Here is a 13,502-nt window from a genome sequence, read left to right on the forward strand (position 1 = left end):
GCCCAGCCTGAATAAATAAATGAGGAGAGTTCTAATACTGCTTTACATCTAAATAGCACTTTCCAGTTTACCAAGCTTTTTGCATCTCTTATCTTATAATAACAATCTGGTAGGATAAATATTCATGAGTTATTCCCATTTCACAGAAGAAAAACTGCAACTCAGAGAAGTAAAGTGAGTTGACCAAGCAACAAGAATGCTATACTTTCTAACACAGAGTCCGGCACTATTTCCATGTGCCTCTCAAAGACGTGAGCTCGGGAGGAGGGAATAGAAAAAACAAATCTTCTAGAAGACGCTGACATGCTGGAACATGGACTTTAGCTAGCAAGGATGACTTGGGGAGATGGCCACCTTCTAAACCTCAATCCTGATGCAAAAAGTCTTTTGCAGCCTGAAAAAAGACAATCCAGTCCCCCAGCAATAGAACAAAAGAATGATCACTTTGGAAAGCTGGGAATTGGGGTGGGGGAAGAAAGACAGCCAGAAGGTGAAACGAGCTTCTGGTCCCTCAACTGCATTCAAGTGGGAAAGGCAACAGAAGATAAAGGGTAAAAAAATAGCCCAGGGGTGTGAGCCCATAGCAGACAGACCAGGAAGGACATTGAAAAGAAGCCATTGCTTCAATGTCTCTAAGACTACTCTCTAGGTTGACTGAGATGAAGTGACTTACCCAAGTGGTAGAACCTGGATTTGACCCTGGCTGGGTCCCAAAGTAGATGTTCATTTTAGCCCTGTCTATATTAAAGGCATTGCCTAGGGCTGGCTGGTTAGCTCGGCCAGTTAGAGTGCAGCCTTGTAATGCCAAGGTCATGGGTTTGGATCCCAGTACTGGCCAGCCACCCCTCCTCAAAAATAAAAATAAAAGCATCACTTAATTAGCACCTCCCATCCAAAAGGCACCAATCTGGCTAGAAATCAACCAATCAATCGTTTATTCTTGAGAAATGACTGATTTTCAAGAAGTGATTTGATTCTCAAACTGATTCTCAAGGATAAACTTTTGGGAAGTGGGGTAGAAGGTGATTCCTGGCTAGATCTTACCTACAAGGCACCAGTTTTCCATAGCTTGGAAAGGAAAAGGTTGGACCAGAAGAAAAAGGTTTATTAATCAACTGACAAATATTTACTCAATTTTACTGCCTACAAAACACTCCAGAGAGCCATAGTCACATATGGTATTGCTTAGGTTAGGAGATAAGGAGAATACAGATTATAATAATAATCCAGACAAATAGAGAGTATGTACTAGTGCAAAGCATCATGCAGGTCTTTGGGGGATGCAAAGTAAACACACTCAGCGGTGGGACCTGGAACCAACCTCTCCAAACTTGAGCCAACCTCATCAAGGGAAAGAATAACTCCTTATAACCATACAGTACATTCATTCAACAAATATTTATTGAGTACTTTCTATAAACAAGGAATATCCATTAATTACTTTGTCTCATTATATTAATTGAGTAAGGTCAGAAATCAGGAATCATTAACCTTCAAGGAACAAATTATCTAGTCAGGGAGAAACACTAATTAAGATACTAGGCAGTCCATGGTAAATGACGTTAAGAAAAAAAAATGCACCGTGACACACAAGGGAAATAAATCAATTATGTCCAAGGAATTTGAGGATGGCTTCATGAAAGATATGTAATGTGTTACGCTTTGAAGCATGAATACGGTTTTGGCAGGTGGTGGCAGTTGTACTGATAGAAGAAAGTGAGGGCCTTCCAGCCCGAGGGAAGACAGGGTGAGGCAGAGGCATGAAAGATCGTTCAGGAAATTATCCTGACAAATTATCCTGTGTGGCTTATTTACTATGCCCTGGATCCCATCCCTTCTCTCCTATTCAAAATATTGGGCCAGAAATTGTCCTCTCTCTCCTGCATCAATTTTTCCCTCTTTACTGGCTCATTCTCAACAATAAACATATGCTATAATGCATCAGGAAAAATCCAACCCTCTTGAATAATTTTAATCAGGTTGTCACCCCACCACTCTACTCAAACAGTTCTTGTTAACGTTACCAATGATTTCCACACAGCCAAATCAATTCTTGGGTCTCATTTACTTGATCTACCAGTCAAGATAGATACAGATGGACAAATATTTAGAACACATTCTTCACCTAATTTCCATCACATTCTCTTGCTTTTCTCGCCAACATCCCTGGCTTTTCCTTGTCAGTCTTCTTTGCTGGTTCATCCTCATCTCCATAACCTCTAAAAGTTGAGCACTCTGGGGCTCAGCACTTAAATCTGTTCTCTCATGTATATTTACTCTCCAGGTGGTCTCATATAATTTCATAAATACCGTCTATATGCAGATGACTCCCAAATTTTTTTTGACTCCCAAATTTCTATCTCTTACCTGGGCCTCTCCCTTGAACTCCAAACTATACATTTATGCCTACTCTACAGTTCACATGGATATCCGATAGGTATCTCAATTTCTACGTCTTGCCTCCTTCCGAACCTCCACCTCCACCAGCTTTCTTCCCCTCTTCATAGATAGCAACTCAGACTAAATTCCTGATCGCTCCCCATTTCCATACTTCTGCATTCCTTCTCCTCTTAACTCAAATCTTCCAGATACTCAGTCCAAAAATCTTGGTGCCATCTTCACCTGCTTTCTTTCCTAGCTCCCATCTGATCCCTTGACAAAGTCTGTCAGATCTATCTTCAAAATACATCCATACTTTAACTTCCTTCTCATCATTTCTGCCACTATCATTCTATTCCAAGCCACTGTCATCTCACCTGGATTACTAATATTGTCTGTTAACTGGCTTGCTGCTTCCACCCTTGCCTTCTGACCATCTAGTTTCCATGCAGCAGCCAGAATAATTCTCTGAAAACATAAGTCATATCATGTCACTCCTCTGCTCGAAACCTCTAATGACATCCATCTCACTCTATATTGAAAGGTGAAGTCATCACAATTACCTATAAGGCCCTCCACCATCTGGTTCCCTTTGATCTCTCTAACTTCCTCTCCTATCACTCTTTTTATTCACTTCATTCCAGCCACAGTGGCATCCTTACTGTTCTTTAATGATGGCAAACTCATTCCCAACATCTGGCTATTGCATTTGTTGAAATGCTCTCTCTTCACTTATCTGAATAGCTTCTTTCTCACTTCCTTCACATATCCACTAAAATGGCACTTCATGAGAGAGGCCGGTTCTTACTACCCTATCTAAAATGGCAAGTTAACTACTCCTCACCCCTATTCCAGTACTCTCTATCTCCTATAAACAAATTAATTTTTCTCTATAGCACTTATCACTACTTGATTTATAATTATTATTTTGCATTTGTTTACCAGTTTATCATCTATCACCCCCATTAGAATCTAAGTGCCATTAAGATAGGGATTTTACCTGTTTTGTTCATTGTTATACCTGCAGTGACTAGAAAAGAGCCTGGCACAGTAGAAGTTCTATTAACGAATGAGGTTGGAATACAGTGTGTGGGGGAAGGAACTGGCAGGAGGTGATGCTGGGAAATTGGACAGGTTGTGAAGAGTCTTAAAAGAACTTAGCTTTTATGCCATAGAGGAAGGGAAATCACTGAAGGCTTCTGAGCAGACTACATTGGGCAATTCTCTCTGCTCTATAAGAATGGATCCAGACCTGGCAATCTCTCTCCAGACAGGCACCAGAAGAAGTTCTCTGAATAACAGAACAGAGCCAGCACTGCAGCCAAAGGATGACATTCTCATGTCTTGTTCTGTGTATCATGAAGCAGACAGTAATTATAGTCGCCAAATCAAAAGGAGAAAATTATATTGAAATATAACTAAACTTCACTATAGGAAGACCTCTTACTACTGCCCCTGCTCCCTTCATTATTACCCACTATCAGCAACAAGTCAATCCCTATTACTCTCCAAGCTAAGAGCAGGTTTCACTAAGTGAAGTATCCTAAGGAGCTACAGACAGCAGAGATTATGCCTATTATATGCCAGGCATTATCTGGAACAGGTGATACCCTTTCTTTATCCAGCGGCCATTTCCTGGTTCCTCAACATACCTAACATTTTCTTCTACCAGACTGCAGAAAGAAGTAGACAATGAAGCAGACTTGTGAAGAAACAGAGATAACCCAAAAGCTTCACATTCTGACTTTCTCGTTCCAGTTCTGGCTGGCGTAGCTGTACTTCATTTCCTGTCTTTGAATGTCTATGAGATCCAATAACCTCCTGAAATGAGTTTCTGTCCTTTACCACCATACACACCTTGACTGCTTATATTTCTCCTTATGCTATTAGCTGCTTGAGTGTAGGTGCTGTAACCTTTATTTCACGTGAGTTGCCTGTCACATATACTTTCAACATGCCAGGCATTCCTGCTATCCACTGACCAACTCAGCAACATGGACTGCTGAAGGCATTTCCCTTCAGATGAGCCTACTCAGTTCCACATTTGGCTCCCAGAGTCGACTAGTGCTGAAACAGGCACCTAAATGTGCCACTCTCACATACTCCAAAAAGTCTATCTCAGGTAGGAAGTTTTTACTGGTATGGAAAGCCAATCTCTTATTGGAATCAAAGATTTTAGAGGGTAAAAGGAAACAGACAAGAGGCCTGGAATCTTGATTTACGAGTTTGAACAGAAGCAAATCAGTAGATAACATCACATTGGCTAAAGGTAGCTGGTAACAAGGCAAAAACTGGTCAAAAAGTGACCTTAAGAGTCCCGATATGTCAAGCACTTCACACAATGCTAGACATGTATGAGGTGTATATACATACTGTTGGACAAATGGATAACTGAAGAGTTAAATAAATGAATAGTTGAAGAATGGTGTGTAGAAAGGAATATTGTTAAGAAATAAGAATTTGTGTGACTTCAGGCAAGTCAGTTAATTTCTCTGAATCTCCCTTTTCCTCATGTATAAAATGGTGTGATAATAACACCTGCTCTGGCTACCTCAAAGGATCATATAAGAATAAAACAAAATAAAAATAGGAAGATATTTTATAAACTGTAAGTACTACACAAATATGAGACACAAAAGATAATGGAGGGGTAAACAATGAGGTGAAAGGACAATGATGCTAGATGATATCTTGGTAGAAATAATGGACATCAAGGGGGAAGTTTTAACCTTTTCAACTCCCTAGAGCACTTTTTAATCAAAGAGGACTCATGAGTTAGAAGTTCATATACACAAGGGTACTTTAAAAGATAATAAGGTATGATGATTATTACTGCCATTATTCAGACCATTTCCCTACTAAGTGAAAGGGCAATGGAGGGTAGGAAAGTGGGTTGACTAAGCAGGTCATAAAGAGTCTCATACTTAGCAGATCCTTGATAATTGTTTTGGTGAACTGAGATACATATCTCAAAGCAGCTTCAGAAACAAAGTAATAACTAATTGCACTAGGTATATACAGCAAGGCAGAAAGAACTCAAGCAAAGACTCACAGAAGTGAGATATCCACTTAACCACTTTAGTAATGTAACAAAAGCCATTTACCCCTGAAAGGTTAAAAGAGAAAGAATAATCCTTGAACATATAAATAGAATCATTAAAATCTATCTAAAATCATTAAAAATCTATCTCTGTTAACAACGTACAATTATTTCTGTTTGCAGACAACATGATCTTCTTTGTAGGAAACCCTAAAGATTCTACAAACAAACAAAAAAAACTGTTAGAGCTAATAATGAATTCAGCAAAGTTGCAGGATACAAACCAACACATAAAAACCAGTTGAATTTCTATACACTAACAATGAGCAATCTGAAAAGGAAATTAAGAAAACAATTTCATTTACAATAGCATCAAAAAGAATAAAATACCTAGAAATAAACTTAACCAAAGAGGTGAGAGACTTGTATACTGAAAACTACAAAACATTACTGAAAGAAATTAAAGACGACACAAATAAATGGAAAGACATCTTGTTAACAAGGATTAGAAGACTTAATATGGTTAAGATATCCATATTGCCCAAAGCAATCTACAGATTCAACACAATCTCCATCAAAATCCCAAAAATGTTTTTTGCAGAAATAGAAAAATACATCCTAAAATTTGTATGGAATCTCAAAGGACCCCAAATAGCCAAAACAATCTTGAAAAAGAAGAACAAAGATGGAGAACTCATACTTCCTGATTTCAAAGCTTACAATGAAGCTACAGTAATCAAAACAGTGTGGTACTGGTATAAAGACAGACATCAAGACCAATGTAATATAACAGAGAGCTCAGAACTAAATATATGGTCAAATGATTTTGGACAACGGTGCCAAGACCATTTAAGAGGGGGAAAGAACAGTCTTTTCAACAAATGGTGCTGGGAAAACTGCATATCCACATTTAAAAAAAAGTTTGACCCTTACTTTACACCATATACAAAAATTAACTCAAAATGAATCAAAGACTTAAATGTTTAAGAGCCAAAACTATAAAACTCTTAGAAGGAAACAGGGAAAAAGCTTCATGACATTGGATTTGGCAATGATTTCTTGAATACGATACTGAAAGCACGAGCAATAAAAGAAAAAATAGGACTGGCCAGTTAGCTCAGGTGGTTAGAGCACAGTGTTATAACACCAAGGTCAAGGGTTTGGATCCCTGTTCAGGCCAGCCACCGAAAAAAAAAAAAGAAAAAGAAATAAAAAATAGATAAGCTTAACTTTATTGAGATTAAACTTCTTTGTACAAAGAATATTATCAAGAATATGCTTAACACTACTGAACTGTACACTTATAAATAGTTAACATGGTAAACTTTATGTTATGTGTTTTTTACCACAATTTTTAAAAAATGTAAATCTGGAAAGAAAAAAAAGACACTATTGAAAGAGTAAAAAGGCAACCCACACAATAGGAGAAAATATTTGCAAATCATATAGCTGATGGGGTTAGTATCCGGAATATATAGAGAACTTCAACATTCAACAAATGCCAAAAATAAACAACCCAATTCAAAAATGGTCAAAGGACTTGAATAGACATTTCTCCAAAGATGACATACAAATGACCTATAAGCATATAAAAAGATGTTCAACACCTCTAATCATTAGGGAAATGCAAATCAAAACTACAAGAAATACGACTTTACACATATTAGGAAAGCTATTATGCAGAAAAACAAAAAAACAAAAACCGAAAAACAGAAAATAAGTGTTGGCTAGGATGTGGAGAAACTGAAACCTTTGTGCATTGCTAGTGGGAATAACAGAATTAACATATGATCCAGCAATTCCACTTCTGGGTATATACCCAAAAGAATTGAAATCTGGGTCTCAAAGAGATATCTGCACACCCACGTTCATAGCAGCATTATTCACAATAGCCAGAAGGTGGAAGCAACCCAAGTGTCTACTGACAGATGAATTGATGAACAAAGTGTGGTATATACAGTGGAATATTTTTTAGACTTAAAAAGAAGGAAATTCTGACATATGCTACAACGTAGATGAACTTTTAGGACATTATGCTAAGTGAAATAAGCTAGGCATAAAAAGACAAACACTGTATGATTTCACTTCTATGAGGTACCTAGAATAGTTAAATTCATAGAGAGAGAAAGTAGAATGGTCAGGGTGCCAGGAGCAGGAGGAAGGGGAGAATGGGGAATTATTGTTTAATGGGTACAAAGTTTTAGTTTTGCAATATGAAAAGAATTCCCAAGATAAATGACGGTGACAATCATACAATATAAGCGTATTTATTTTATTTATTTTTCCCCAGTCAAGTGACTTTTTTTTTTTTTTTTTGACAGGTAAGGGGATCGCAATCCTCAGCAGGTGTGATCTACACCACACTCAGCTAGTGAGCACATGGGCCTTCCCTATATAGGATCCGAACCCCCGGCCTTGGCGCTACCAGCGCTGCACTCTCCCGAGTGAGTCATGGGGCCAGCCCTTAAGTGACTATTTCATACTACTGAGCTATACACTTGAAATAGTTAAGATGGTAAATTTGGTTATGTGTATTTTACTACAATTAAAAATAAATGCTATACCCAAAGGCTGCAGATTTGGGCTAGATCAAATGGGTGAATGAATGTGATCCATTCACTGAGACAGGGAAGAACGTGGAAGGAGCAGCTTTGGGTAGGAATATTAAGAGTTCTAGGGTGTGTTGACCTTGATGTCAACTAGACAATCAGATGGAGATGTCAAGCAGACAGTGTGATATCTAAATTTGGAGTTTGAGAGAAAAAAATCAGGGATAGAAATTAAGATTTGGACAAAAATAAGGATAAAATACTTAATTTGGGGGTTATCAGTACACAGATGGTATTTAAAACCACAAGACAGGGGCCGGCCCTGTGGCTCCGAGTGCGGCGCTGGGAGCGCAGCGACGCTCCTGCCGCGGGTTCGGATCCTACATAGGACTGGCCGGTGCGCTCACTGGCTGAGCGCGGTGTGGGTGACACCACACCAAGGGTTGCGATCCCCTTACCAGTCACGAAAAAAGAAAAAACAAAAACAAAAACAAATAAAACCACAAGACAGGATGAGATTACCTAGAAGCACTCCAATATTCAGAGTTAAGCAGAGGGTGAGAAATCAATAATGAAGACAAAGTAGGCAGTGAGATAAAGAATGTGCTTTTTAAAAAAAAATCAGATGCCCAGACCTATGTGCTGTGAACTTGGTACCTAAGATGTGGGGGGCAAATTATTATTTTTAAAATTCCCTAGGCTAGTTCAACAGTCTGAATGTGAGAGATGTGAGGGGATAAACTGACCCTTGGCAATGGGAGTGGGAGGAAGGAAGAGAACTTTGAGATACATAAAAGGTACCACTGACAGGACTTGCTGGCTGACTAGATGTGGGATGGAAAGGAGAGGAAAATAAATGACATTGGTTTATTTCTTCGGAAATAAGAGGGTATGGGGAGATTAGGAGAGTATTGCTGCCATTAAAACAGGTAATATAAGGGCAGGCCCGTGGCTCACTCGGTAGAGTGCGGTGCTGATAACACCAAGGCCGCGGGTTCGGATCCCATATAGGGATGGCTGGTTTGCTCACTGGCTGAGTGTGGTGCTGACAACACCAAGCCAAGGGTTGAGATCCCCTTACCGGTCATCCTTTTAAAAAAAAAAAAAACAGGTAATATAAGACAGAAGGAAAGAAACAAGGGTTTTATGGGTGGTGGGTTTTTGTTGTTGTTGTTGCTGTTTTATTTTGTTTTGTTTTTCTTTGAAAAGATGACCGTAAGGGGATCTTAACCCTTGACTTGGTATTGTCAGCACCACGCTCTCCCAAGTGAGCTAACTGGCCATCCCTATGTAGGGATCTGCCACGCTCTCCCAAGTGAGCTAACTGGCCATCCCTATGTAGGGATCTGAACGCTTGGCCTTGGTGTTATCAGCATCACAGTCTCCTGAGTGAGCCACCGGCTGGCCCTGGTGGTGGTTGTTTTGTGGTGGTGGAGGTGGAAAGGGTGTGTGTGTCTGTGTTTAGCAGGGAGGGCTGAAAAAGAGATAATGATTGTCATGACAGTCAACATTAATTAAGAACTTACTTGTCAGTGCTTTGTATCTATTTTGGGTATCTGGGCATTCCTCTGCAAGGAACACTGTCATCAAAGATCACAACAATTCCATTTTGAAAATGAAGGAACTGAAGTTACAGAGCCCAAAATTACATAGCTGGTAAGTAGCACATAAGAGCCTCAATCCTCGGTTTGGTTGACTCCAAGCCAAAGTTTAAGGTACCTGTGGGACGCTAGTTAGAACTGTGGAAGCCAACGAAGGCAGCAAGTCTTAGGAGGGATAGGATTACCCAGGGAGAGAATACACAGATTGAAAATTATATTATTCATATACTTGGCTAATTCTTATAATGGTATATTGAGCCTTTTCCTTACCTGTAAAATGAATACTTAATTTGTAGATAATGACCACTGAGGGCAATGCACTCAAATAGTTTTGTATTCCTAGAGTTTGTAACACTTAGCACAAAATGACCACTCAACAAAAGGTTGCCAAAGATTTTTTTAAAAAACAAAACCCAATAACTGGCCACAGTTAGAAAAACCATACATGATAGAAGAACAACTATTTCCTGACTAAACTATAGTATAGTTCTTTTATTTTCTCTCTGTGTAGCATGCTACAAATGCACTGTTTCTTTCTGCACCACAACAATGTGTTATGAATTGCTCTGTTCTAGATAGTAGGTACAAGGCAGAACTCAGTGAGACAGGCACTGTTATACACTGCTGGGGACAGATAAGTACTAACTGGAAAGCAATTTAATAAAATGTATCAAAAGCCTTAAAACCCTAACTCAGTAATCTTACTTAGGAATTTACCCAAAGAAAACAATAAGAAATGTGGCCAAAAATTTAGGTTGGAAGTAATAAAAAATATCCAACAATAAGAAAACAATTAAATAAATCACAGTACAGCTACATGGTAAAATATTATGCTGTTCTTAAATCAAGCTGGGTTTTTTTTTTTTTTTTTTGGTGGCTGGCCAGTAGGGTATCTAAACCATTGACCTTGGCGTTATCGCCATGCTCCAACCAACTGGGCTAACCAGCTAGCCCATATCAAGTTTTTGAAGAACACTTTTAAGGATACTAGAAAATGCTTTCGATAAGTAAAATGAAAAAAGTAGAGTATAATTTCGTGTTTATATGTATGTGTAGCTATATATATCTGTATTTATTATTACCTAGAAAAAAGATTAAAATATATAAAAAATACTTGGAGTCTCTCTGGGTGGAAAGACTATAAGAGATCTTGATTTTTTTCTTTATGTTTTTTAGTACTTACAAAATATCTGCAAAAAGCACATTTTCACTTAAAATTCAAAAAATATATGATAAATAAACTAAAAGCAAGATAGCTCTCACCTTCTTTCTTTTTCTAGAAGAATTCCTTGTGGGGTCAGGCTTCTCAAACTCTGCTGACTTTGCCTCTTCCTTCTCCTCTTCCTCATCAGGTATCAGAGAGTATTTGGTCCCACCTGGTTGCATGAAACAATCTTTTGCAAAGTGGCCTTCAGAAAAGAAGTAGAAAAGGTAGAGAGGGAGGAATTAGTCTCTCTCAGCAGGTAGATCTTTCCCAGAGGTTCATGAAAGGGGCTAGCTGGTTCAGGAAACATTACTGTTCATTCAGAGCAGCTGTTTGATTCAGAGCAGATTTTCCATCACTTCAAAATGGCATTGCTTATTCAACCAGAGCCAGACTAGCAGCTGGTCTTAAAGCTGTGTGAAACACTGGTGCTGCTTTGGAAATGGCAGAGGATATAAGGATATGAGGATACAAGCTTGTGTTGCCCTCTGTTAGCAATGGGGCTTATTAATTTTTAAAGATCTGTCTTGGAACTTATTCCTGACAACAAAAGGCTGCTCCAGAAAGCAGGATGCTCGGCAAAGGGAGCTGAGTGGCACGCCAAGTCCTAAAGGAAGACAGCTCTTGGGCAGTTGGCAGGAAGTGGGCAGTAATATCCAAGCTAACACACAGAGAGACAGGCACAGTCACCTAGGGGCACTGAACATTCACAGATTGTCAGGTCTGGCAAAGGCCTTAGGAATCATCAAATCCAATATCATCCTATATTTGCAAAGGAAATGAAGGCCAAGAACTGAGAAGTAGCTGAAGGTCATACAGACAGTAGTGAGCTAAAACTTATCCCAGGTCTCATGTCTCCCTGCCCTCTGCTTATTCTACTGCACCCAAACCAACTACCTGGGCCAGACCCTTCCTATCTGGGACAAATTCCACCTCTCATTATTCTTCTCTGCCTTATGTAATGCCTGTTAGACACAAATTGTAGGAAAGAGACTCCACCCTCCCTGAGCTTATAGTGCTACTAAGGGGCCCTTTAACAGATACAATGCTCTAACAGCTAGTTTTATCTGAGCTTGTGGTAGATGCTGTCTCAGGGACAGAGAGGAATTATATAAAAAAAATCAAAAAGTTATGTGTAAACTACTTTGAACCTCTGGGTTCAGAAGAGGGATGGTGTCTGGAAAGGGAATACAGCACAGTTTTCTAAATATCGGGAATGCTTCCAAAATTACCATGAAGAGGTATTCTTTCAATTTTATTTTTCCTTTTGTCTCTCTACATTTATGATAAATAGGGGCTTAAAACACCACAACTTCAACCAGGGCACAAATCTGCTACCAGTCATTTCAGAAAAATCGACAGAGCCAGATGGATGGAAGGCTAGAAAGGAGTGACAAGTTGACGTCACTCTGAAAATGAGAAGCTGGCAATCCCTCTCATTATAGCTCCAACAGGAAGTCAGGCTGAAGGAGCTTTTTAATATTTGAGTAAGACTACAGGAAACCTGAGGAAATAGAGCTAAAAAGAAGTGACTATCCTATATTCTTTATTACTATTCTGTTTTTAAAGAGAGAAAGATGAGGAAGAAAGGGTTTAACTTGGATCTTTAAAGAATCTATTTCTAAATCACTTAATTTTTGCAGAACAATAATCTTTGGAGATAAAATTTAGAGTATTAATCATAATCCAACACTTTCATCCTTCCTGGCATAGTAAATGGAGACCTTGCCCAGGCAGAGCATCAGCTGCAGAGGCTGGGGGAGGGCGGATGGCAGGGGGAGGGGAATGGTGGTGGTAATATAGTACCCGGCAGGTCCAGCATTCAGAAAAGTAAACAGAAAAAGCATGAAGCCATACACCCTGCTGTGAGTCTGGTAGGAGTAACAGTATGAGCAGGTGAGGCCATCACTTGGCTAAAAAACAGGGTGAGCTAAACTAACACTGGGCTGCCTCCTTTGTTCAGTAAAGGGTCCATCCACAAGGAGGGAAAGACAGAAATGGTGGAGGCTTTACCTTACCTTTACAGCCACACTTCTTGCAGGTAGTGTTCAGGACGGCCTCAAGGGTTATCTTCTGCCCAGTATAATCCTGGAAGGACCGCCTCCGCCTCTCTTCTTGCCTGTAATGAAAAAGATACTGACTGCTGGCCCTCTTAAGAGATGTAGCCAGAGATAGTACAAGGTAATGCCATATGTTGCTTTTTTGTTTTGTTTTTGGCAGGGAGAAGGGAGAGAGAAGGAAAAGTGTTGGACAGAATGAGACATGCAGTGAAAGCAACGACATGAAAGAGCCTAATTTTTTCACTCAGGACAAGGCTCTGAATTTACAATTATGAATGAGACTAGGCCTCATTTCACTAATGCACAGAGGGTGAAAACATAATTACTCACCATGCTAAACACACTACAATCCTTACCAGGTCACTCATGGATTTAAAAGACCTTCAAAGGCTTTCTAGAAAGTCAAGGCCAAGTTCCTTACCTTGGTATTCAAGGCCTTATTTTTTTCAGTGTGTCTCTAACCTCTAACCTGTCTCTAAGCCTCACCTTTTTTTAAAATTTAAATTTATTTACTTATTGATTGATTGATTGATGGCTGGCCAGTACAGGGACTCCTCTTTACTTATACAATATGATCTGGCCAAAAAAAGACTATTTTACCTTCTTTGGATGGCTCAGTTCTTTTGCTCATGCTGTTCCCTCTCCTGAAATTCTGTGCTTCCCCTTTTT

At 39.3% G+C, this 13,502-nt stretch overlaps 1 protein-coding gene across 3 annotated transcripts in view; it reads right to left on the minus strand.

The window, feature by feature from the left end:
* Positions 1–13,502, minus strand: part of ZCCHC17 (zinc finger, CCHC domain containing 17) — a 57,651-nt gene that overhangs the window by 3,073 nt on the left and 41,076 nt on the right. For 2 of the 3 annotated variants that reach the window (XM_008580886.1, XM_008580885.1), the window contains exons 6-7: positions 12,792–12,892; positions 10,833–10,978 (exon numbers count right to left, since the gene is read on the minus strand). The exons of the other annotated variant lie outside the window; for it this stretch is intronic. In XM_008580886.1, coding sequence (XP_008579108.1) covers positions 10,833–10,978; positions 12,792–12,892 — 247 coding nt within the window. The remainder of the gene's footprint in view (positions 1–10,832; positions 10,979–12,791; positions 12,893–13,502) is intronic. 3 annotated transcript variants of the gene reach the window in all.

The sequence above is a fragment of the Galeopterus variegatus genome, unplaced genomic scaffold (assembly GCF_000696425.1).
Source record: "Galeopterus variegatus unplaced genomic scaffold, G_variegatus-3.0.2 Scaffold2190, whole genome shotgun sequence".
Lineage (NCBI taxonomy): Eukaryota > Metazoa > Chordata > Mammalia > Dermoptera > Cynocephalidae > Galeopterus > Galeopterus variegatus.